The 22,811-nt window shown below is 41.3% G+C and overlaps 1 protein-coding gene across 3 annotated transcripts in view; it reads left to right on the top strand.

Moving 5' to 3' along the window:
* The window catches only part of RORA (RAR related orphan receptor A), a 558,534-nt gene that overhangs the window by 509,901 nt on the left and 25,822 nt on the right, over positions 1-22,811 (top strand). For all 3 annotated transcript variants that reach the window (XM_048866510.2, XM_048866507.2, XM_048866508.2), the window contains 2 exons: positions 7,751-7,836; positions 21,660-21,801. In XM_048866510.2, coding sequence (XP_048722467.1) covers positions 7,751-7,836; positions 21,660-21,801 — 228 coding nt within the window. The remainder of the gene's footprint in view (positions 1-7,750; positions 7,837-21,659; positions 21,802-22,811) is intronic.

The raw sequence follows: 22,811 nt of genomic DNA on the forward strand, positions 1-22,811 counted from the left end.
AAATTGTCAGACACATAGAAGAACATAAATTGTTGGGCAAAAGTCAACATGGTTTCTGTAAAGGGAAATCATGTCTTACTAATCTATTAAAGTTCTTTGAAGGGGTAAACAAACATGTGGACAAGGGGGATCCAGTGGACATAGTGTACTTCAGTTTCCAGAAAGCCTTTGATAAGGTCCCTCACCAAAGGCTCTTACATAAATTAAGTTGTCATGGGATAAGAGGGAAGATCCTTTCATGGTTTGAGAACTGGTTAAAAGACAGGGAACAAAGGATAGGAATAAATGGTAAATTTTCAGAATGGAGAGGGGTAACTAGTGGTGTTCCCCAAGAGTCAGTCCTAGGACCAATCCTATTCAACTTATTCATAAATGATCTGGAGAAAGGGGTAAACAGTGAGGTGGCAAAGTTTGCAGATGATACTAAACTGCTCAAGATAGTTAAGACCAAAGCAGACTGTAAAGAACTTCAAAAAGATCTCACAAAACTAAGTGATTGGGCAACAAAATAGCAAATGAAATTTAATGTGGATAAATGTAAAGTAATGCACATTGGAAAAAATAACCCCAACTATACATACAATATGATGGGGGCTAATTTAGCTACAACTAATCAGGAGAAAGATCTTGGAGTCATCGTGGATAGTTCTCTGAAGACATTCACGCAGTGTGCAGCGGCAATCAAAAAAGCAAACAGGATGTTAGAAATCATTAAAAAAGGGATAGAGAATAAGACGGAGAATATCTTATTGCCCTTATATAAATCCATGGTACTCCCACATCTTGAATACTGCATACAGATGTGGTCTCCTCATCTCAAAAAAGATATACTGGCATTAGAAAGGGTTCAGAGAAGGGCAACTAAAATGACTAGGGGTTTGGAATAGGTCCCAGATGAGGAGAGATTAAAGAGGCTAAGACTTTTCAGCTTGGAAAAGAGAGGACTAAGGGGGGATATGATAGAGGTATATAAAATTATGAGTGGTGGGGAGAAAGTGAATAAGGAAAAGTTATTTACTTGTTCCCATAATATAAGAACTAGGGGCCACCAAATGAAATTAATGGGCAGCAAGTTTAAAACAAATAAAAGGAAGTTCTTCTTCACACAGCACACAGTCAACCTGTGAAACTCCTTGCCTGAGGAGGTTGTGAAGGCTAGGACTGTAACAGGGTTTAAAAGAGAACTGGATAAATTCATGGAGGTTAAGTCCATTAATGGCTATTAGCCAGGATGGGTAAGGAATGGTGTCCCTAGCCTCTGATTGTCTGAGGGTGGAGATGGATGGCAGGAGAGAGATCACTTGATCATTACCTGTTAGGTTCACTCCCTCTGGGGCACCTAGCATTGGTCACTGTCAGTAGACAGGATACTGGGCTGGATGGATCTTTGGTCTGACCCGGTATGGCCATTCTTATGTTCTTATGGATAGTTCTCTGAAAACATCCACTCAATGTGCAGCGGCAGTCAAAAAAGTGTGTAACATAATGTTGGGAATCACTAAGAAAGGGATAGATAGTAAGACAGAAAATATCCTATTGCCTCTATATAAATCCATGGTATGCCCACATCTTGAATACTGCATGCAGATGTGGTCGCCCATCTCAAAAAAGATATATTGGACTTCGAAAAGGTTCAGAAAAGGGCAACAAAAATTATTAGGGTTGTGGAACGGCTGCCATATGAGAAGCGATTAATATGACTGGGACTTTTCAGCTTGGAAAAGAGATGACTAAGGAGGGATAAGGTAGAGGTTTATAAAATCATGACTGGTGTGGAGAAAGTAAATACGGAAGTGTTATTTACTCCATCTCAGAACATAAGAACTACGGGCCACCAAATGAAATTAAATAGGCAGCAGATTTAAAACAAACAAAAGGAAGTATTTTTTCACACAACTCAGTCAACCTGTGGAACTCCTTGCCAGAGGATGTTGCGAAGGCCAAAAGTATAATAGGGTTCAAAAAAGAACTAGATAAATTCATGGATGATTGGTCCATCAATGACTATTAGCCAAGATGGGCAGGGATGGTGTCCCTAGCCTCTGTTTGCCAGAAGCTGGGAATGGGTGACAGGCGATGGATCACTTGATGATTACCTGTCCTGTTCATTCACTCTGGGGCAGCTCACATTGGCCCCTGTCGGAAGACAGGATACTGGGCTAGATGGACTTTTTGCCTGTCCCAGTCTGGCCGTTCTTATGCTCTTATAAGAAATGAGTTTTGGGGAGGCTCTGTGAGCGAGGGTTCTTGGCAGAGAAGTGCAGGGAGACTGTTCCAGACCTGGATGGAATGAAGCACAGAGTGAGAGGAGATGAAGGGAGGCTTTTTGAGTATAGGCAGCTCACAAAGATGCCAATTAGTGCTGATTTTGGTTGGCTGTTGGGAGTGCAATTAGGCTAAAACAAACATAATTTTATTTTTCAAAATGAAAATGTAACAAAACTGTACCAACCAAAACGGATGTCAAAGAGGTAATATAGCCAGTCAATAAAACATCCAAATCAAAACATCAGGGATGGATGGGAAAGTAGTCTCTAGTAGTTAGGGCACTTGCCTACCACTTGGGACACACTGGATCAATTCACTGATCTGCCACAGATTTTCTGTGTGATCTTGGACAAGTGACTTGGCCTCTCTGTGCCTCCATTTCCCAACTTTAAAACAGGGATAATAGTACTGCCACCTCACAGGGTTGTTGTGAGGATGAAGACTATTAGACTGTGAGGTACTCAGACACTAATGTGATGGGGACAGTATAAATACCATAGATATTCAGAAGGACTGCCTCTTTCCCTCAATGGCCACTTCGTGTTCTCAAGAGTTATTTCTGCAGTGGCCTATTGTGCTACTCAGGTGACTGCCAGCTTGAGCCTGTATTTGGGATTCTTGGTGTGTGGCTTGGGTTTTTTAATTCCGTTTCTGGGTGGGAGTGTGCCACCTTCTTCTGCACAGGACACTTTCAGTATGGTTCTGGAACATTATGAAATATTCTTAGTATTCTAATCTACCAGTACAAACTATGTCTGTCACCTAGGTATCCATAGCCATTTCTAAGCAACCACAAGAGTTTTATTTTTTCTCCAATTCATATGGAAGAAATTATTTGTTCATGCATGAACCAAAATCGGTCTGAGCACCACCTGGGAAGACTGGAATTGTAAACTATATTTTAGGCTAATTCTAGCTTAAAACATGAATTGCGGTATTTTATATAACCCAGAAAAAACCCTACTGTATAAATATCTGTAAGCACAAAGCAGATACAATTAACATTAATAGGCAGAAAACTTTGAAACTGGGAATGTGAGTAACTCAAGTTGTAACATATTTTTGACATGCAAAAGTGTTGCCCATGTATCTTGTTTGCATATGAACAAGATTTTAGCAAGTTCATAGTTGTATGTCAAAGTTAAAAAATGAGAGAAAAGATACCATATTTTCACCCTTATAAGAAAAACATGTAGCTTATGTACAGAAAGTTTGCATTCACTAGCCATAAAGTAGCTGTGCCCTTTAATAATTTTAGAGGAGGTATATGAACTTGTGACAGGGTTCTGTTTTAATAATGATTTGCAAAAGCAACCACTTAAAACAGTAATTGATCTTATGTCTTTCCCTGCATTAATTTTAATACAATTATTGGTTATGGCAATCCCAAGAAATTTATGCTTCAGAACTTCCTTCCACTGAATTGTAGCTCAAAAGTTAAAAGTAAAGGTTAAGTATTAAATGTTGTGTGATAATTGAAACTAAGTGTACTAAAGATAATCTACTCTATGACAAGTTCAGAGTTCTAAAAACATATCTAATTTGGTGCCACTACCCTTATCCATAATGATCAGTAAATGCTTCCGTGCCCAGGGTCTAACTCTTTCCCTTCTTGTGTTTTATGTAAATTCCATTTCATCATCGCAGTAGGACATTCCAGACAATGCATTTTAGGCTAATTATTGCCCTTTTTAGACAATTCATCACTTAGCCTTAGGCCAGTATTGTGAAGGCATGTTACATTTCTCCAGAAACAAATTGCAAATGTCCTCTTGCTTAACAATTTGTAAAGAAATAACTATTGCATGCTTAAACTTCAGATGAGACTTTAACGAATGCATTAGTCATAACATATAAACAGCCTTATTACATCAGTTTCTACATGTAACAACACAGGAATTACATATACAGAAGTGGAGTATTAAATTATATATTGAGGTTTATCTGGCCAGTTGAGTCTTATCTATTGACTGACAACAGGAGTTCGAATAGGATGTTAACTCACAACAGCAGGGACGAAAGTGGGCCTTACGTTTCAAGTACAGAAGTGGGAGCTGGATGATTTATTCCTGAAGTTGTCTTAGAATTTCTGTGTTATTAAGCCAGTTGCTTAATATCCATGCCTCAGTTTCCTGTTTGTAAAATAAGGATAATGCTATGCTACCTGTTAGAATCATAGAATATTAGGGTTGGAAGAGACACATCAGGAGGTCATCTAGTCCAATCCCCTGCTCAAAGCAGGATCAACACCAACTAAATCATCCCAGTCAGGGCTTTGTCAAGCTGGGCCTTAAAAATGGCTAAGGATGGAGATTCCAGCACCTCCCTAGGTAACCCATTCCGGTGCTTCACCACCCTCCAAGTGAAATAGTGTTTCCTAATATCTAACCTAGACCTCCCCCACTGCAACTTGAGACCATTGCTTCTTGTTCTGTCATCTGCCACCACTGAGAGCAGCCTAGCACCATCCTCTTTGGAACCCCCATCAGGTAGCTGAAGGCTGCTATCAAATCCTCCCTCACTCTTCTCTTCTGCAGACTAAATAACCCCAGTTCCCTTGGCCTCTCCTCGTAAGTCATGTGCCCCAGCCCCCTAATCATTTTCGTTGCCCTCCACTGGACTCTCTCCAATTTGTCCGCATCCCTTCTGTAGTGGGGGGACCAAAACTGGACACAGTACTCCAGGTGTGGCCTCACCAGTACCAAATAGAGGGGAATAATCGCTTCCCTCGATCTGCTGGCAATGCTCCTACTAATACAGCCCAATATGCAGTTGGCCTTCTTGGCAGCAAGGGCACACTGCTGACTCATATCCAGCTTCTCGTCCACTGTGATCCCCAGGTCCTTTTCTGCAGAACTGCTGCTTAGCCAGTAGGTCCCCAGCCTGTAGCGGTGCATAGGATTCTTCCTTCCTAAGTGCAGGACTCTGCACTTGTCCTTGTTGAACCTCATCAGATTTCTTTTGGCCCAATCCTCCAATTTGTCTAGGTCACTCTGGACCCTAACTCCTCCAGCATACCTACGTCTCCCCCCAGCTTAGTGTCATCTTCGAACTTGCTGAGGGTTCAATTCATCCCATCATCCAGATCATTAATAAAGATGTTGAACAAAACCGGCTCCAGGACCGACTCCGGCGCACCCTGCTTGATACCAGCTGCCAACTAGACACTGAGCCGTTGATCACTACCCATTGAGCCCGACAATCTATCCATCTTATAGTCCATTCATCCAATCCATACTTCTGTAACTTGCTGGCAAGAATACTGTGGGAGACCGTATCAAAAGCTTTGCTAAAGTCAAGATATATCACATCCACCACTTTCCCCATATCCACAGAGCCAGTTATCTCATCATAGAAGGCAATCAGGTTGGTCAGGCATGACTTGCCCTGTTGTGAGGTGCTTCAGTCATGAATATTTGTGAGGCACTCAGATGCTATAGTAATTACTAATGCATATAATATATTAATAAAATAATATAAATTAACACTTGGTAGCTTCCTCCCCTGTTCTTTTCAGTGTGCGAGCGGAACAGCAAAGTGAAATTAAGGCGCTTGTATGTAGGGTACAGGCAAACCTGCAGAGGTTTCAGGGGTCCTGTCTCCTTAAGAATCCTAATATGACACTTTCATTTCAGCCTATCATTATAACTGCCCCAGGAAAATTGTGGGATTAAATGTCTGGAAGTAGGAGGTACCCAGTATAGAATCAGTTGCACACAGTGCCCCACAGTGTGAAAATGTTTGAGAACCACTAGTACAGAAATGTCAGTAAAGAAGCTGTGTAGTTGCATAGCTGCTGGGGCTGCTTTCCTGAGTTTAGCATAGTAGCTAGTGTTCAAATCATGGGAGCAAGTTACTATTCCTCAGTAGTTGCTTCGTTCACTGCATTTTATATGGATTGGGGAACATTCTAATTTGCCAGATGCCTGTAATAAATTTAAAACATGTTCATTTAATGTTTTCTGGCCCTTACAATAACATGCCTGACCCTAAACTGTGAGTCTCCCTATTGCATGTAAGTGGGTCAGAAAGAAGAACTGACATTGCTTGCTTAACAACTATTCATTTCACACTATCTGTGTTCAAAGTGCTTAACAGTACATAGAACAATACACAATCTGTAATCAGAAAAGCAGACACATTTACCATATGAACTCATGCTGAGAAAAAAGGCTAAGGTACCCACAAACATTGTGATGTAATGTACTTTAAGGTTTACTGTTGGACAGCTATAAATTCAACAAAGTTAATATAAAGTCTCTTTGAGGTAATCAGACAATGTGTTAATGGATTTTAAACTCCTCATTGGAGATTAACTGCTCTTCTGATAGTAAATTATGGTAAGAAACCCCATTGTATCTTGGAAAAACTCCATTGGAGATTGTGAGAAACTTATGGATGGAGCAGTCCAGTTTAATTGATGTAGCCTGGTCCCACAACATTGCACAAACCAGTCTCAGAATTTTGGAGACCGCATACAAGGCAACAGCACTCAGGTACACACCATTTTTAAAAAATGCGTGCGTGCGCACACACACACAGAGTAAACTGGACTCCTGAACTGTGAAACACTACCAATACTTGGTGAAAAGTCCTGCTTGGAAAGAGACTTTGTTAGTAATAGAACCTTTCGAAGGATGCAAACCACATACACTGGTGGAGTTTGAGGATGTATTCCTAGGTATTTACACAGAACAGACTCCCTGGTAATGTGTGTTACTTGCCCAGGTGGGCACCTTATGAACTTCAATATATGCTGAAAGAGCTTTGTAGCATGATAAACTTAGTTCAGTAAAGAAGCAGTGCTTTCATAGAGTTCATCTGGTCCTTTCTCAAGAAAGGGAGAGAAATACAAAGAAGAGAAGATATACTCCAGTGCACCTAGAGTACTGCCATATTTTCCTCCCTTCTTCAGTTTCAGGGTGTTAATACACAAATTATTAATAATAAACATTCAATCTAAATTTTTTGTGAATTTGAGATCCTTCATTTAAAATGCTACCAGTATTTTCCATATTTATCTGTGTATAAAACTGGTCAGTAGTGTAGACTAGATGGCCACGACACTTATGTGTAAAGCGTTACATTCATATAATGGATTTTCAGCCAGGACAAACTTTATACCTTTTGTAACAACTTTGAGGAAAGGAGATTGGAGGAAACCTTTTAGTATTTAGTACTTCAGCCAAAATGTGAACTCCCCAGTTCTTTTTGGCTTTGAAATGCTGATCCTAGCCTTCTTGTGGGTTCTTAAACACCTTCTCAAATGACCCATTTTAATAACCTGAAAGCTATTATATAACGAGCAGCCATAATTTAGTCCAAGGCTCTAGGGGGACCCTCACAGTTCAGCAATGAATAGTTAATGCAGTATAATGTTTAGTAGGTTATTAGTTTTCACTGTACAAATGCTGATCAGGGAACGCTTTTATAAGGTGTTTAAAAGAAAATGTAATTAACTGGTTGCGTGCTTCTGTTGCAGCTCAAATTGAAATTATTCCATGCAAGATCTGTGGAGACAAATCATCAGGAATCCATTATGGTGTCATTACATGTGAAGGCTGCAAGGTAAGCTTTGGGGAAAAAATTAAATCTTAAAACATCTGTGTTTATCCATTTGAGTTTGATTCTTTCATTTTATAAACTTCAGATTTTGTTTTGCTGTGAAGTTGATTATGTTTGATTGATAAAACTAGTAAAAAAAAATTGGGGAACAAGTTTAAAATACAGTTTAAGCATAAGCTTGGTGTGATTTTTTTTTCCAAGCCCTTGGGAGAGCTTCCAAAATCACAGGACTTCCTGTTGTGCTATGGATGTGATAGAAGAGGAGTAGAAAGATGAGTCCTTTCCAGCAGGCCACAATGAATCTGTTTTATGGATTCACTTAGATAGAATTTGCAGTTTTCTTGATTTCTTTTTTTTTTAATGTAAAATACATGGTTGGGTTTGTTTTTGTTTGGTTGGTTGCGTTTTGGGGGAGGTTTTTTGGTAAATTGCAAAGAAACCTAGTGAAAAGGTGTAGTTGAGATCTCAGGCTTTTAAGTTTCCATTTGTAAATGTTTGTTTGTAGTTTATTATACTGACTTATACATATATTTTCTCCTGCATAGAAAACAGCATGAGATGAAAAAATTGTACAGGGTGTATTTTTTGTATTAAAGATATAAAAACCTTCCTGCTGGTTTTTAAAAAAAAAAGAAAAAAAAAAGTAGTTCACTGTGGTGCAATTGATTGCCGTGTGAGGTTTAGGCCTGGATTTTTTTTTCTCTCCTGAAGTTGAATCTTCAATAAGTCCACTAAACTAAGATTTCAGTAGCAGTGTTAACCCTCTGTTCTGTGTCAATTTCTTTCAACAAAGATTAAATTAATTCAGCATTAATGCTGACACCTGTCTGGCGATACTGCAAATACACACATATGCGCGACCTGGTCCCGACACATTCTGTACGTCCCTGCTGCAGGCTTGCTTTACGGGCATCGTTCTCTCATGCGAGTACCTTCTGCTGTCACTCGAGTACTAATGGGTTTTCCATCTTTAACCCACATTTCAGAGGATAAGAGATTACTCTTGCCATTTCTTTCCCAAGCTGCTGGCCTGCTTCCCTTGTTGGGCGCATGATACTGCAAGTACCTTCAGAGATTAGGCTTCTGTCTCTGTGCTAGACAGAGATTCATCCTGTGCTCTTCCAGACAGAATTTTAGATTTTTTTACTCTGACTCACCCATCCATCTAGCAGCAGCCCTGGTAGGGAGAGATTCCTGGGAGGGGATCGTAATGGAAGCTGGGCATTTCCCAAGTTCAAGTGCTTCCTTAGTGATGGGCTCTGCTAAAATATCTTCATCTATTTTATCCTGATAAAGCTTCTGTCCACCACTGAGCAGCTTCAAGATTCAAGGGCCAGCTTCATAAGAGAGACGGGAAGGGACACATACCTTGGCCAAGGCTGCTGCTTTGACAGGTTCACTTTGTCCTAGATATATGATATTGGAGAAGGCCAAAGCCATGATGCCTGAACGCTGCCTCACTGTGTCACAGTTATCATTGCCCCTCTTCATCACTTACCTTAGGAATCAGCCAGTCATTTTCAGCCAAAGGGCAACTCGGATGTGCAGTGTGAAAACCCAGGTGGTTGCTCTACTCCATTCAAATCAGCCTCTTTATTTTTGATAGGGACACCCATGCACACCAGCAGCCCTGAGCAAGTGACTTTGTGTTTCATATCTTCATCTATGTGCAAGACCCTCCTCCCCATCCCATCATCCATGCCTAGAAATTTAGAGCATCAGTTAGCTTGGTTCATTCTAATTTCTTTACACCGCTTGCCACCCAGTTTCCAGCCACATCTCTCAAAGTCTAAGGTCTTGCAGGAGTTCAGAGAGAGATTCTAAAAGAAAGTCAATGTGCTTCACATTAGTACTGACTGTCTGCGGTATTCCTAGGTTCTCAGCCAGATATCACTGCTCTGCAGTTCCAACTTGAGGTGGGGACAGGGAGAGGATAAGAGATTCCTCCCACCTCCAAAACACCAAACCCAAAAAGGGAAGAAACACTAGAAAGAGCCATAATGAGTTTAATCTCTTGGGGGATCTGTTAATCACTCCAAGCGTTCATCCAGGTCATCAACTGAAGAGGGTCCATATCTATGTTCATCCTTTTATCTGGTCTCCTTTTCCTGTATGAAGAGATGAGGCTCGTGAATTTTACTGACTACACCCCAACAACCATAGACCCTCTATACATGAGCATAGGAAGAAGGGCAAAGCCATGTTCCTAATGCTTGAATCTCTGTTGGAGATTCTGGATAGACTGTGGATTCCAGGGCATAGAAGAAAAGATCCCATCATCAGGGCTGTAGAGGAACCATACCAAGTTAGCTGGACAAATCTTTCAAACTCTCCGTGGACCTCAATGTCTGCTTCATTTCCTTAGATAATCCAAAACCTGTGTTATCACAGAAATACCAGCAGACTAAAGATACTGTCCTTCAGATGGCTTCCCCTCCAGACTGCGAAGTTCTATTAGCTCATGATTACAACCCACTTGGAAGATTGGCGAATGTTTTCTTCTCCCAGGTTGGTACTGCTCCCATACAAATGGGCTTTCTAAGAGAGCAGAGACGAGGCATAGAATCTCAAGATGCTCCCTCTCTGACCCTCTTGTCTCTTCTCCCGCCTCAGGACACCAGTAATTGGGAAGTAGTGCTGAACAGTTCCATGGAACATGTCATCACCCTAGGGTCCATTCCATTTTCAGTGGAAAAAGCAGGGTTATTTTTTTGGTTTGGTTTGGTTTTTTGGGGGGGAGGGTGAAGACTAAAAACAAAAAACAGTTAGTTTAGCTCAGTATTTGTCCTGTCCAGATGGAGTACAGCAGTAGTCAAGGTTTTTTTTTACTGAATGAAGACACTGGCTATTCTAATAGAAGAGAAAACCCCTTCATGTGATTGATCAACCTCACAAAGGTCTGTCTCTGTACTCTGGTTTACCTCTGTCCCCAGTGCTGCCTGAGATACAAAGTCAAGAAAGCCACAACCAGTTATAGTCATTGTCCATTCAAGCTTTCCCAAAGTGCGTGGTTATCCTGACATCCACCTTTGAGACACAGGGCATCTCATTTTACCAGTACCTCTATGGCTTCTTATCAAAGTCTTATTCATGTGAAGTGGCAGCCCTTCAACACTCTACCTTGGCTTTCCATAGAATATCAAGTCAAGCACAAGGTCTCTGTCCTTATTTTCAAGGTTGTCAGTAGTCTGGGCACAGGATATCTAAAAAAATCACCTAAAGCTCCAGGATGAAGATTATGGTCAACCTTTCCACTCCTCTGGCTCAGTGAAACTTTCTGCTGTAAGGGTAAAACTAGTGTTCAGGAGACAGAGCTTCCTTGGGGGCTGGTTGCAGACTTGGGAACAAATTCCCACAGGAACTAAGGATGATCACAAACCTCACCACATTCCAAGTACAAGATGCATTTCTTTGACTCACTTTCTCTAACATAAACATGTAGCAGCATGTCAGTATGGAAAAAAACACCACACTGCACAAACAGTCCAGTCTCCCATTGGGAAGAGGATGAAAGCAAACAAGCCACATATAATATAGTAGGCACATTGCCTAAGGCACTGTGGGAAGGTCCTTAGATACTATGGTGAAGAAGATAGAATAGAACTGTCCAGATCTTCAAGACTCACAATTCTGTCAATGACCAGAATTGCTCCTCCCATCCAGTCTGAGAAGCTCATTCACCTAGGAGTTTCTTGGGCAAACCTCCACAAGAAGAGCTTTTGGCAAAGCTAGCAGGTCTCACTTTACCAGTGCCTTCAGCTAGTAGATGCATGGCCATCTGCATGGAGACAGTACTCTGAGCAATGCTGCTTCTCCTCCTCTGCAAGATCCCCTGATCAACCATTGGAACTCACCTGAGCAGACATAAGTTCATTCATTGAGAATCCCTCCATCAGAATGGCTATTCCTTCACAAATGTAAATCCCTCACTTATTGAAGGACAAGGAGGTCCTTGTCTGAATCTCCTACAATCAGAAAAATGATGGATGCCAGCCTGACAGTGGGGTGTGTAAATGGAGTCCCATATGGGTCAGGCAAATGGTTTCCCCTGGTCTCCTATGCAGTGAAGAATGCAAAACTTAATCTTCTCTTGAGAATCCCACCAGGTCAGCCAAGCTAATGGTGGGGAAAGCAAAAGCCCTCCCCCACCCCAATAAAACAAAGGCCCAAACAACAAAGTGAGGGATATTCTCCTGTTCTTGGAGCATTAGGACCATAGGATAATAACTATGTACAGCCAGGACAACTAAGCCTACACGCACTTGAACCAGGTGAATAATATCCTGCTTACCTCATTCATGTCCTGCACTCATTCTTAGTTTTGGGGCTAAAATGAAATATCGTGTCTGCTAGGTATCTGACACTCTGGGTGTGTTCATATAGTTCTCTTCTTTAAAAAGGCAATACTGCACTCACAGAGTTCAAATCTTCCTAACCTTGGTGAAAAATGTGGGAGTGCTGGTGGGGATGACTGCGTTCAGAGTATAAATGATCATGGCTTAAAAAATGTTTAAAATCCTGTGCTGTGGCAGATGTAAAGGTAAAGAAGGATTTTGTTTGTGTTACACTCTTCCACAGTAGAAGCAACAAAGTCTCACTGAAGAGAGCAATTTTGGGTGGGGGACAACTTGGTGTATCTTGGCTTCTCTCAGTGTGAAACAGTTAGGTACTATTTCCTCACAGTGTGTTTTCCAGCTTTTTGTGGCTGTAATCACTGCAATTTTATATGTTCTTATACTACTCTTCACATAATCTAACCTTTGATTAAAAAAAAACCAAAACCCTAAATTTTAGTTGTTTCACACTCTCCTTTGATGGTGCAGCTATTAAGGTAGTGGTCCCAGTCCTGCACTGTGATACTTGGGTAGACTCTTGTACTAATACAAAATCCCAATGAAGTCAGGGTCCTAAATTATCATTAAGTGAACAGAAGTGCTACTACCCGCTCAAGCCAGTCTTGTGGAAAATGATCTCCAATAACAGCAGCGAAGTTGGATGGTTTTGTCTCTCTCACTCTTTTCACCCCAGTGTGGTGGGCACTTCAAAGCCAAAATGGGATTGTTTAAATGCTAACGTTATTAAATACAAGGAAATTAAATGCAAACATCTACGCTAATGTAGCATTAAGATTCCACATCTGAAACCACAAAAAAGCTGTGAAGAACAAAAGTTAAGATTCCAATAGCAATGTTAACGTGGCCTAATTCCCCTTTGCAGTGCTGTAATTATTACATTTAATAATACTTAGAAGTGTTTTCTGTTCAGGTTTCAATTTTTTTTTATTATATCCTTTGGCATTTTTAATGAAGCCAAGTTAATGCTGCTCAGGAATCTTTCATTTCCTAACTTCTTGTGATTTTAGCTGTTCTACCTTAATCTAGTGATATTTATATTTAATATTTATTTGTGTTTTACAAAGAAATAAAAACCTCACTGAACATTTGCAAGCCTCCTGCCTCTTACTTGGGCTTAAATGCCTCTTTAAAAATAACACCCTCTTTTTTGGTCAAAAAAAAAAAAATGAATTTCCTCATCTGTCTATTGCTAATGTCCTCTGTGAGAGTTAATTTACAAAACATGTTTGAGGGTGAAGGGAAGAAGGTACCTATCTCTGTAATACTTCCAATTGTCATTTTTTGCTTTGTTGAGCAGTATTAGACAGAACTGAATTTTCATTTGTGATTAGTAAGCACAATCCTTGAAAATCTGCTGGGTACAATCATTAGAAGAGGGAGAGTGATTGAGTGCATCATCTCCAGCTTTGTCCCTAAACACAGAAACTATTTTCAGGTAATACTTGATATCCTAAATTTAATTCCTGAATAGCTTGTAGGGACTTACAGTGAAATACTTTGATATTGGGAAACAGAGTTTTGAATTTGAATAGGGTTAGAAGGATTAGATTTTCAGTAAATATCAGTAAACACCAATTTCATCAGACATATAAATTGAAAATATATTTCCATCGATAATAATCAAAATTTACACAAGCAAAATAAGATAAAAATGATGCCTGAGAATTTAGAGTTTGATTTAAGGATAAATGCTTTGTATATTTTTTATGTGAGATGTTGACAATTTGTGTTTTAACAGTTACAAAGCTTTAAACTTTTGAATTTAACATCTGTCATTAAATATTTGTCTGACACACACACACACACACACAGACACTATTTCCCAGAGCTGTTAAAATTTAAATTGAAAAATGCTTAGAAATAAAGATTGATATCTGCTGAAATTATGAAAAAATAAAAATCGAGCACTGCCATGCCTACTTCTGAATTATGCCTTTAGCGCTCTGGATACAACTAGTTTCAGGTTCTTCTCTCAGTGGTGACAAGCTCATGCCTAATTTGCCAGTTAATACACAGGTGTGGCCACTCTCCTTACTTGAATGCATACATTCAGTTTCATAACACCTTTCACACAGGGCACCTGAGGGCATTTCTTGTACTTTCAGAAGTTTAAAGGCACTCAGCACTCACTCTTTTGGCACTCTTCAAAGCTGTGAGAGTTGTTTCAGTAAAAAATACAACTGGAGTATTCCTATTGTTGCTTTGAAGGAAAATACTTTTGTTTTTCTTTTCACTTGGACTTCAATTTATGCATGAATTCAGCTAGTTCTAAGTTCTCCGATTATAAAAAAAAAAAATTTTTTTTAACTTAACTCTGAGGGTCACATTGACTTTGGCTATATTTGCCTTTAAATCCTGTTTGGAAGCTGCTTTTTTCTTTCTTTTTTTTTTTTTTTTTTAAATACTGTTCTGCCTAAACCAGTTTCCAATAAAAACTGGTGAGGTGTTATGGATGGAACCTAATCATATTATAAACTGGGTTTATTAGGAGCTTTGTATAAACTGGTAGACACTGTAGGAAAACCTGTCTCAAATGTAATTACCAGTTTTGTTTTTTGCATTTGTTTCCAGAGCTGTTAAACCCTTAATCTTTATAAACAAATACTTACACAAAAATCTTTCCCCTTGAAATCTAAAAAATAATTTAGTTGTCATAAAATGGTTACAAGTACAGTTGGAATATGTTCATCCTCTTCATGTAACAATTATCTCTCGTTATGTTTTTAAAAGAAATTTGAAGAGTTTGGTTTAAAATCGGAAAGGATTTTCCCTCAGAATTGTTAGTTGCTGAGAATACTGCAAAATGTAATGGTACGTGGTTGTCTCTAAGTATTAGCCATAAATCATGGGATTATGAATAAGTCTTAGTTGTCACAGGCTTGTGTATAATCATTCCAAAACGTCTGCCATTAGTATGCAGCAAGGCAGCTGTCAGCTGTTTTCTTGTAATTAAACAGCCAATGAGCAGCTAATTAAGACATATGTGTATACAGAAGTGGAAGAGGGGAAGCTAATGAACTGTAGGAATCAATTCATTAAATGAAAATTGTCAAAAGACCAAAACATGAGATCAGCATTTCAGCCTGTGCCTAGCCGGAAAGGGAACCTATAAAGTAAGATTTGTGACATCAGGGAAGCACAATTGAATTTCTCCCCTCCTGAAGAAGGAACCTAAACCAACATGTCTATAATACTCACCCATTAAATAGTAAAGTTATTGAAACTATTAATAGGTTTGGTGAAAACTGATATTTACATTTCAAAGTTGCTTTTTTAACAAGCTTGTATCCAAGCTGACAAGCAGATGAAAAGTTCCCCTACACTTTTTTCCCCAAAAAACTTGATTTTTTGGCACTCTATGAAAAAACATAGTGTGCTGTGTATAAATAGGAATTTGAAAGGCAGCGTTGAAGCTAACATTCAATTCTGCTCCTCTCTGTTCTGCTAGAACTATTTTAATCTATGTATGCAAAAAGAGACTTTAGGATGAGATCCTGGCATCATTTGAAGTTGATGGGAGTTTTATATTGACTTCAGCAAGGCTGGCATTTCACCTTCGGTGCAAACTATGTAGTACCAGAAAACCCTGAACCAAATTGTGCTGTCAGTGACACCATTGTGAGCTTTTAGGGAGGGTCAGGATCTGTCACTTATTTTATATCTTTGTATGATGCCTTGCACAGTGGAGCTTGTATAGGGGTCAGTCACAGACAGTGCACCCCCGCATGACCAAGCACAGTGGAGCAGCCACTTGGACCCTGTAGCCCCTTGTCGACAGTCCCCTCCACGACTGTGGTTGTTTGACCCTTCTCACAACTCAGCCCTCCAGCCAGGTCACTTGTAGTTCACATCCTTTCTAGCGTAGTGGAGAGTCCAGCAAACAGAGTCTAATGGCCTGAGGCCGGGTCTTCAGCCTCACCCTGGGCTCAGTAGTCCTTTCTCCCTTGAGGCAGGAAGGCTTTTACATCCCTTTTCCTGCGGGCAGGTAGGGGAACCAGGCCCTCTTTCTTCTCTCCTCTGGGTTCCAGCCCAGGGACCCTGTAGTAAGCAGCTAAGGTCTGCTTCCTCAGACTCACTGCTCTTCCCCTGGTTCTGACTCCTTACACCATTTCCTGCCAGTTTTGTGGCTGATACAGTCCCCTCAGGCTCACTACCAGCCTCCTTCTGCCTGGTTTGCAGGCTCTTATCCCAGCTGTTGATGATCCACCAGTTAGGTTCAGCTGAGGAGCTATCTACTCTGTCTCTTGACCCTTTGGTGGCTGTGACAGTATGGAGTTTATACCCTCCATCACAGGACCTAACTTGGCTATGGCATTTAGGAGACATACTGATGGTAACAGTAATTCTGAGAGCATATGGCTTCTAGCTGGCCTCCATCAAAAATGTTAATGTATATTCTATTTTTCCCCCATACCCCTGCTTTCCCTGCAGGAAGATCGTGACTAACTCAACACCTTTGACAAGACAGTGCAGATTGTACAAGAGTAATGTATATTGTTGTGTTCTGTTTTCAAAGAAAATTCCAAAGAACTGTAATGGCTTGTAATAGCTCTTTGATGTTAGGGTTTTCACACATACATTTGTAATAATGTGAGTCCAAAGGGTTAAAGAGTTCTAAGATAATTGGCAAAAATATATAATTAATGACCCTGGTCATTTTTAAACAAAAAACAAAACTCCACTCAGGTAAAATTTGGCTTCTCTTTTTTTTTGTTTGCCCATCATTAATTACAACCCAAACCCCTAACTGGAACATTCCTAAGCTCTGGGGAAGTTTGGATCCATTTCTGAAAATTGTGACTTGGGCTTTGCTGAGCTTTAAATGCTGTTGTTGTTTTCAGTAGACACACATAGAATAGCACAGTTGATCTTTAAAAGCATTACACTACATTCATCGGGTGTAAACAGCAAATGCTTTTAAAGGTCTCAGTTGTAGATGGCATGGTTCTTTAGGCAGTGCTGCACTGTTGAAATCTAGTTGCAAGCTGTAACTTAGTTGATAAATTGTACACAAAAATGTACTGGGCAGATATGTCTCTAGGACAAATCTAGAAAGAGCAAAAAGCCCAGTAAGTTTCTCAGTTACAATATTGAAAAATAACCCTCTGCTTGAAACCGATCCTTAGTAGCCATCCACAGACTGTCCCCATATAAAAAGGCTAAATGGCAATGTAGCCACCCACAACAAATTGTCTGCTTGCCCAAATTAAGGATTTACCCAGAAGAACGCTATCATTCTTCCAGTTGCATGCAGGGCCAAATTAACTCATCACTGGGTCCTAGGAAAACACAATATGGGTCTCTCTAGTGAACAGCTAAACTAGATGCTCCAGTGGTAGGAATGTGTTTGTATTAACCCCATCCTGACCTGCACAGCTGCGCCAGTGATCTGTTAACACAAGCACATGGGGCTCCTGTGGCAGGGTTGTTGCTTAGTTAACTCTCTCCTATCCAGATCTATTTGTGACTGGCTCCTGCTGCACAGACACTTCCCTATTTAACCCCTTCAGGTCCGCCCTGTTCCTCCACCCCGGGACTCTCCACTGCCCTTCTATAGTTGAGTCCCCTGTGCGGACAGTCTCACTGTGTGTGCATCTCCCCACACTTGTAACAGGTCTTGAGGCTGTTGCTGAGCAAGTCCTGTAGGCAGCAGTGAGGACATGGACTGCTGGAAGCAGGGTGAGGCCAGGCAGGCTCCTGAGTGAGGCGCCCTGGTGCAGGAGCTGACCCAACCCCCCACAAAGTGGCAAAGAGAAGCAATGCTGGCTGCCCCACTTCCAACTCAGGTTTGGCCTGGTCACCCATTTGTCATGATGGAGGGGTGACTGGGCCAAATCTGAGGGAGTGGTATTGCTACCTGGCTGATGGGGTCACTGCACCATTCAGTTTGGACTCCCCTCCCTACTAATTTGGGCCCCAGGCATGTGCCTAGTTTGTTCATGTATTAATTCGGCCATGGCTGTATGATCAAGTTGCCTTGCAGGATCCCAGTGTCTGGCAGTAGGAGATGAAGACATAGCACAGTTCATGTACCAGGACAAACATTAATGCACCTACGAGAATGGGCAGTTTGGGGAACTGGCTGGTTTAGGGGTCCAATAATGGGAGAAGGGGAACCTTTCATCTGTCACCAGTAAAGTTGATATCCAGCCCAGGGAGTCCTGGTCCCATTTTCTAGTGGGCAGGTATCTACTTGCACCCTTACTAGGCATGTTACTAACAATGCCAGTGAGCATGGAGACTGAGCTATCTTCTTGGTCACTGAAGTGTCAGGGCCCTGGACTTCAACTGTCCTTCAGATAACAAAAGGGCTTCAGAGCAGTTTCCAGTGATGTCGGTCCAGCACTGTTCATTACAACTGTGTGAATAACTGATTTTTTGGTTTGCTGGCAGTTCTGAAAATTCACAAAAAAACCCAACTTTGTGTCAACCAAAAACCAAAATTTTTCAGAATTTTCTGTGAATTAGAAATCAGAAAAAAAAATTCTTCAGGTCAAACAAAATCTTCTGTTTAGTTTCTAGGCATTTTAAAACTATATATATAATATAAAGCAACAAAAATGAAGGGCAGGGACTGGTCTCTGCCCAACCTTACTCCCACATGAGTGCATCACCAGTGGGCTGTTGGATGTTTTGAGGTTAGTCTCTCTCATTCTCTCCCATTGAAGCAGTTCCATTTTGTAAAAATACTTAAATACTAATTGGGCCGGAGACAGAGAGTAAAACTGACTCCATAGCCTAGTGGTTAAGGCACTCACCTGGGAGAGGGACACCTAGATTCCAGTCCCTGATCCAATAAATGTTTGTTATATAAATCCCATTGTAAATTTAATCTGAAAAATCAAAACACTTCATTTTGGAAATGTTAATGAACTGTTTTAACATTCCCCATACCCCCCCAAACATTTTTTTTTACTGAAACAATTCACCAAAATTGACACAAATTTGTAAAATGTTTTGGCCAGCCTAAATCTGCCACACACACACACACACACACAAAAAGGTTTTGGCTGAAAAAGTTCACAAACACTAAAGTCACTTAAAGCTCACTCTTGAAGAAACAACCAGGGTCACAATAGAGAGGCGTGGCTGATTAGAGACAGCACCACAACACTCCAGGGCTGAGGGAAGGAACCTTCAGTTCCCACTTTTTTTTTCAGTATGAGGACATCTACTAGGGCAGAGGTGGGCAAATTACAGCCCGTGGGCCACATCCAGGCCACGGGACAGTCCTGCCGGTCCCTGAGCTCCTGGCCTGGAAGGCTAGCCCCCGGCCCCTCTCCTGCTGTCCCCCGCGCAGGCAGTGCTCTGGGCCACGAGGCTGCGTACTCATGCAGGGCAGTGCAGCAGCGTGTCTGGCTCTGGCGCGGCTCCCAGACATACTGCTCTGAGCGGCATGGTAAGGGGGCTGAGGCCGGGGGCTTGGATAAGGGGCAGGAGGTCCTGGGGGGAAGTCAAGGAGCAGGGGAGGCTGGATGGGAGTGGGGTTAGGGGCAGGGGGTCCCGGTCAGGGGACGGGGAACAGGGGGCAGTTGGATAGGGCAGAGGTTCTGGGGGGTGGAGTCCCAGGGGGGCGGTTAGGGGCAGGGGTCCTGGGAGGGGCAGTCAGGGGACAAGGAGCAGGGGAGGGTTGGATGGGTGGGGAGTTCTGAGGGGGGCAGGAAGTGGGAGGGGGCAGATGGGGGCAGGGGCCAGGCTGTTTGGGGAGGCACAGCCTTCCCTACCTGGTCCTCCATACAGTTTTGCACCCCAGTGTGGCCCTCGGGCCAAAAAGTTTGTGCACCCCTGTGCTAGGGTGACCAGATGTCCCGATTTTATAGGGACAGTCCAGATATTTGGGGCTTTTTTTTTATATGGGCTCCTATTACCCCCCACCCCCATCCCGATTTTTCACACTTGCTATCTGGTCACCCTAGCATCTGCAGTCAGCTACTCTTTCAGATATAAGGGGAATAGCTGATGTAGGACTCTGTCCACACCTTTCTGTAGGTTTGGTTCATGTGATTTTGCATTGTGCATTGACTTAGGGTCATGTTCTTGTCTGCAAGAGACTGGCTGGGAAGTTGCTTCCTTGTGATGCAGAATTTCTCCATGCTGTTTGTCTCACTTGCTTAGACACCAGGTGCATGTGCCAAGGTACTTTAGGATTTGGGCTTCAAATAAATAAAACATTGGTAAATATCCAATAATAATTAAAGGGTGCGTAGCCTTTCTGAGGAATTATTTTCTCTGCAGTACTGTTCATTAGTCCATTATGTGTTAACGTGAAACTAAAATACTGAGTTCACATATCTGAAATGCCTCTTTATGGCATTCAGCACCATCTCAGAACCCTTGTGAAGTAGGTATTACACACTCATGCATGCACATTTATGAGTGGGGAGACTGAGACAGAGAGATGAAGTGAACTGGCTAGGATCTTAAGGTGAGCCAATGACAGAGTGGGGAATTGAACCAAAGAGCCCTGATAACCAGGACTATGTTGTAATCACTACCCAGGCTCTCATTGTTTTTAACGTTTTCTTGCGGATATGACCCTGGTGACTGTCCATTACAGAGAGTTCAGAAGAACAGAAAACACCTCACTGAGTGAAAGAACTTACTTTAGCAACAAACTAGAAAATCCATCTCTTCCCCCTCCCCATAACGAGTTGATCACATTCCTGACTGAGAGAAGCTCTGACCATCTACCTCCATCTTTTTTCTGCACACACACTTGCCCATGCACACACATTCAGCTACACGCACACCTCTGTGATTACACATCAAGGTCTGTCATCCTCCCATCCAAAAAGAACAGAATGGGATGTCAGAACAACAGCTTAATCTGCCAAGGAGGTAGAGCAGTAGGATTCTGCATTGCACTCCCTGTCCCTGTGGTCTGAATGTGCTGTCCCTGCTACACGCACACCTCTGTGATTACACATCAAGGTCTGTCATCCTCCCATCCAAAAAGAACAGAATGGGATGTCAGAACAACAGCTTAATCTGCCAAGGAGGCAGAGTGGTAGGATTCTGCATTGCACTCCCTGTCCCTCTGGTCTGAATGTGCTGTCCCTGCTGAGCAGGAAAAACCGGGAATGGCACCTAGATTTTCCCATGGCAGTGAAAAACACCTCTGCTAGGACACTGGCTGGCCAGGAAGTTGATCTTGAAACACTTTCTCTTACTCAAAAAGGGTTGTTACATTTGTGTTACAAAAGTATATTAGAGTATCTCTGAAAATAAAGAAGAAATGTGCAAACTCTTCCTGCCTCAGATTATTTTTTCATTTAAAGTTTTTTGGGGGATTTTTTTTTAGAGAAGAAGTATTTTTTTCTCAGGGGAAAAAAAGTTAGCTCTTTAATTTAATGAATGGGCTCCTCTTAAACATAATTTTCTATTAAGCATGAATACCATTCAGAATCTTGCCTATGGTGTCCTATGAATCCAGTGATTGATAGCATCTTGTATTTTGCAATTCTATCATAGGGCTTTTTCAGGAGGAGTCAGCAGAGCAATGCCACGTACTCCTGTCCTCGTCAGAAGAACTGTTTGATTGACCGAACTAGCAGAAACCGCTGCCAACACTGTCGATTGCAGAAATGCCTTGCTGTGGGGATGTCTCGAGATGGTGAGCGCTGCTACTCCAGGGTTGGCATGTGTAAAATAATACTCAGTACAATGCCTGCTCAAATAAATCCTAATGTAGGACTTTAACATTACTGAATGCTATGTTCATATCTGAGAATACCCAGTGGCTTTTATATACTGTATTCTATAATGAAAATCTGTCAGTGCTATCAGAGAGCTAAACAGTTACTTGGTTTTTTTTCTCCCCATTTGCTATAGTTGCCAACTAACATGTTTGTCCCTGGTCACCCCATGAAGATGCCACTTTTAGTCTAACTGTCCTAACATTTGCTCTGTGTGTTTTACACCCAGATTCTTACTGTTGAAAGTAAGACTCTAATCATTAGATCAATGTAGACCTGAATTATTTACAATTCATGAATGAGTCAAATATTTGGATATGTACAATGTGTGAGAATGGAAGAGTAAAATTGCAGAATGAAAATACTTAAAATATTTTTTTCTTGGCAAAGAGAGAAACCTTATAACTTCTAAAATAACTATTTTAAACATGATAGTTAATGTCTTCCTAAGACAAAATGTTAAGTGCTCTCCATACTAAACCCACCTTGTATGCATGCATGACAACTTGTATGCAATAAAATGGACAGGCAATATTTCACGTAACACATTTTAAGGACATTATAGAATACAAGACCAGATTCGCAACTGATGTAAATGAGTGCATCTCCATTGATTTAACTGGAGCTGCAGCCACATTGACCAGCTGAGGATCTGGCTCAGTCAATATTGTCAGCAATGTCCCATGTCCATAATCCAAAATGTTCTGAAAACAATGCACTGCTTTGTGCACATAATAAATGGGACCCTACTGCCTTTGACTTATTTTTTATGTTGAATTAAATGCCTGACTGTTATTTAAAATCTCTAATGGTTGGTCTCATAAGTGGCTAGGTTTCTTGGAGTGTTTGACCTGATACAGAAACACACATGCTGATAGTTTTCTTCCCAAAAACATGAAGCCTTTATAGCTGAGATAGGTCCCAGAAA

This window comes from Caretta caretta, chromosome 10 (genome assembly GCF_965140235.1).
Source record: "Caretta caretta isolate rCarCar2 chromosome 10, rCarCar1.hap1, whole genome shotgun sequence".
Taxonomy (NCBI): domain Eukaryota; kingdom Metazoa; phylum Chordata; order Testudines; family Cheloniidae; genus Caretta; species Caretta caretta.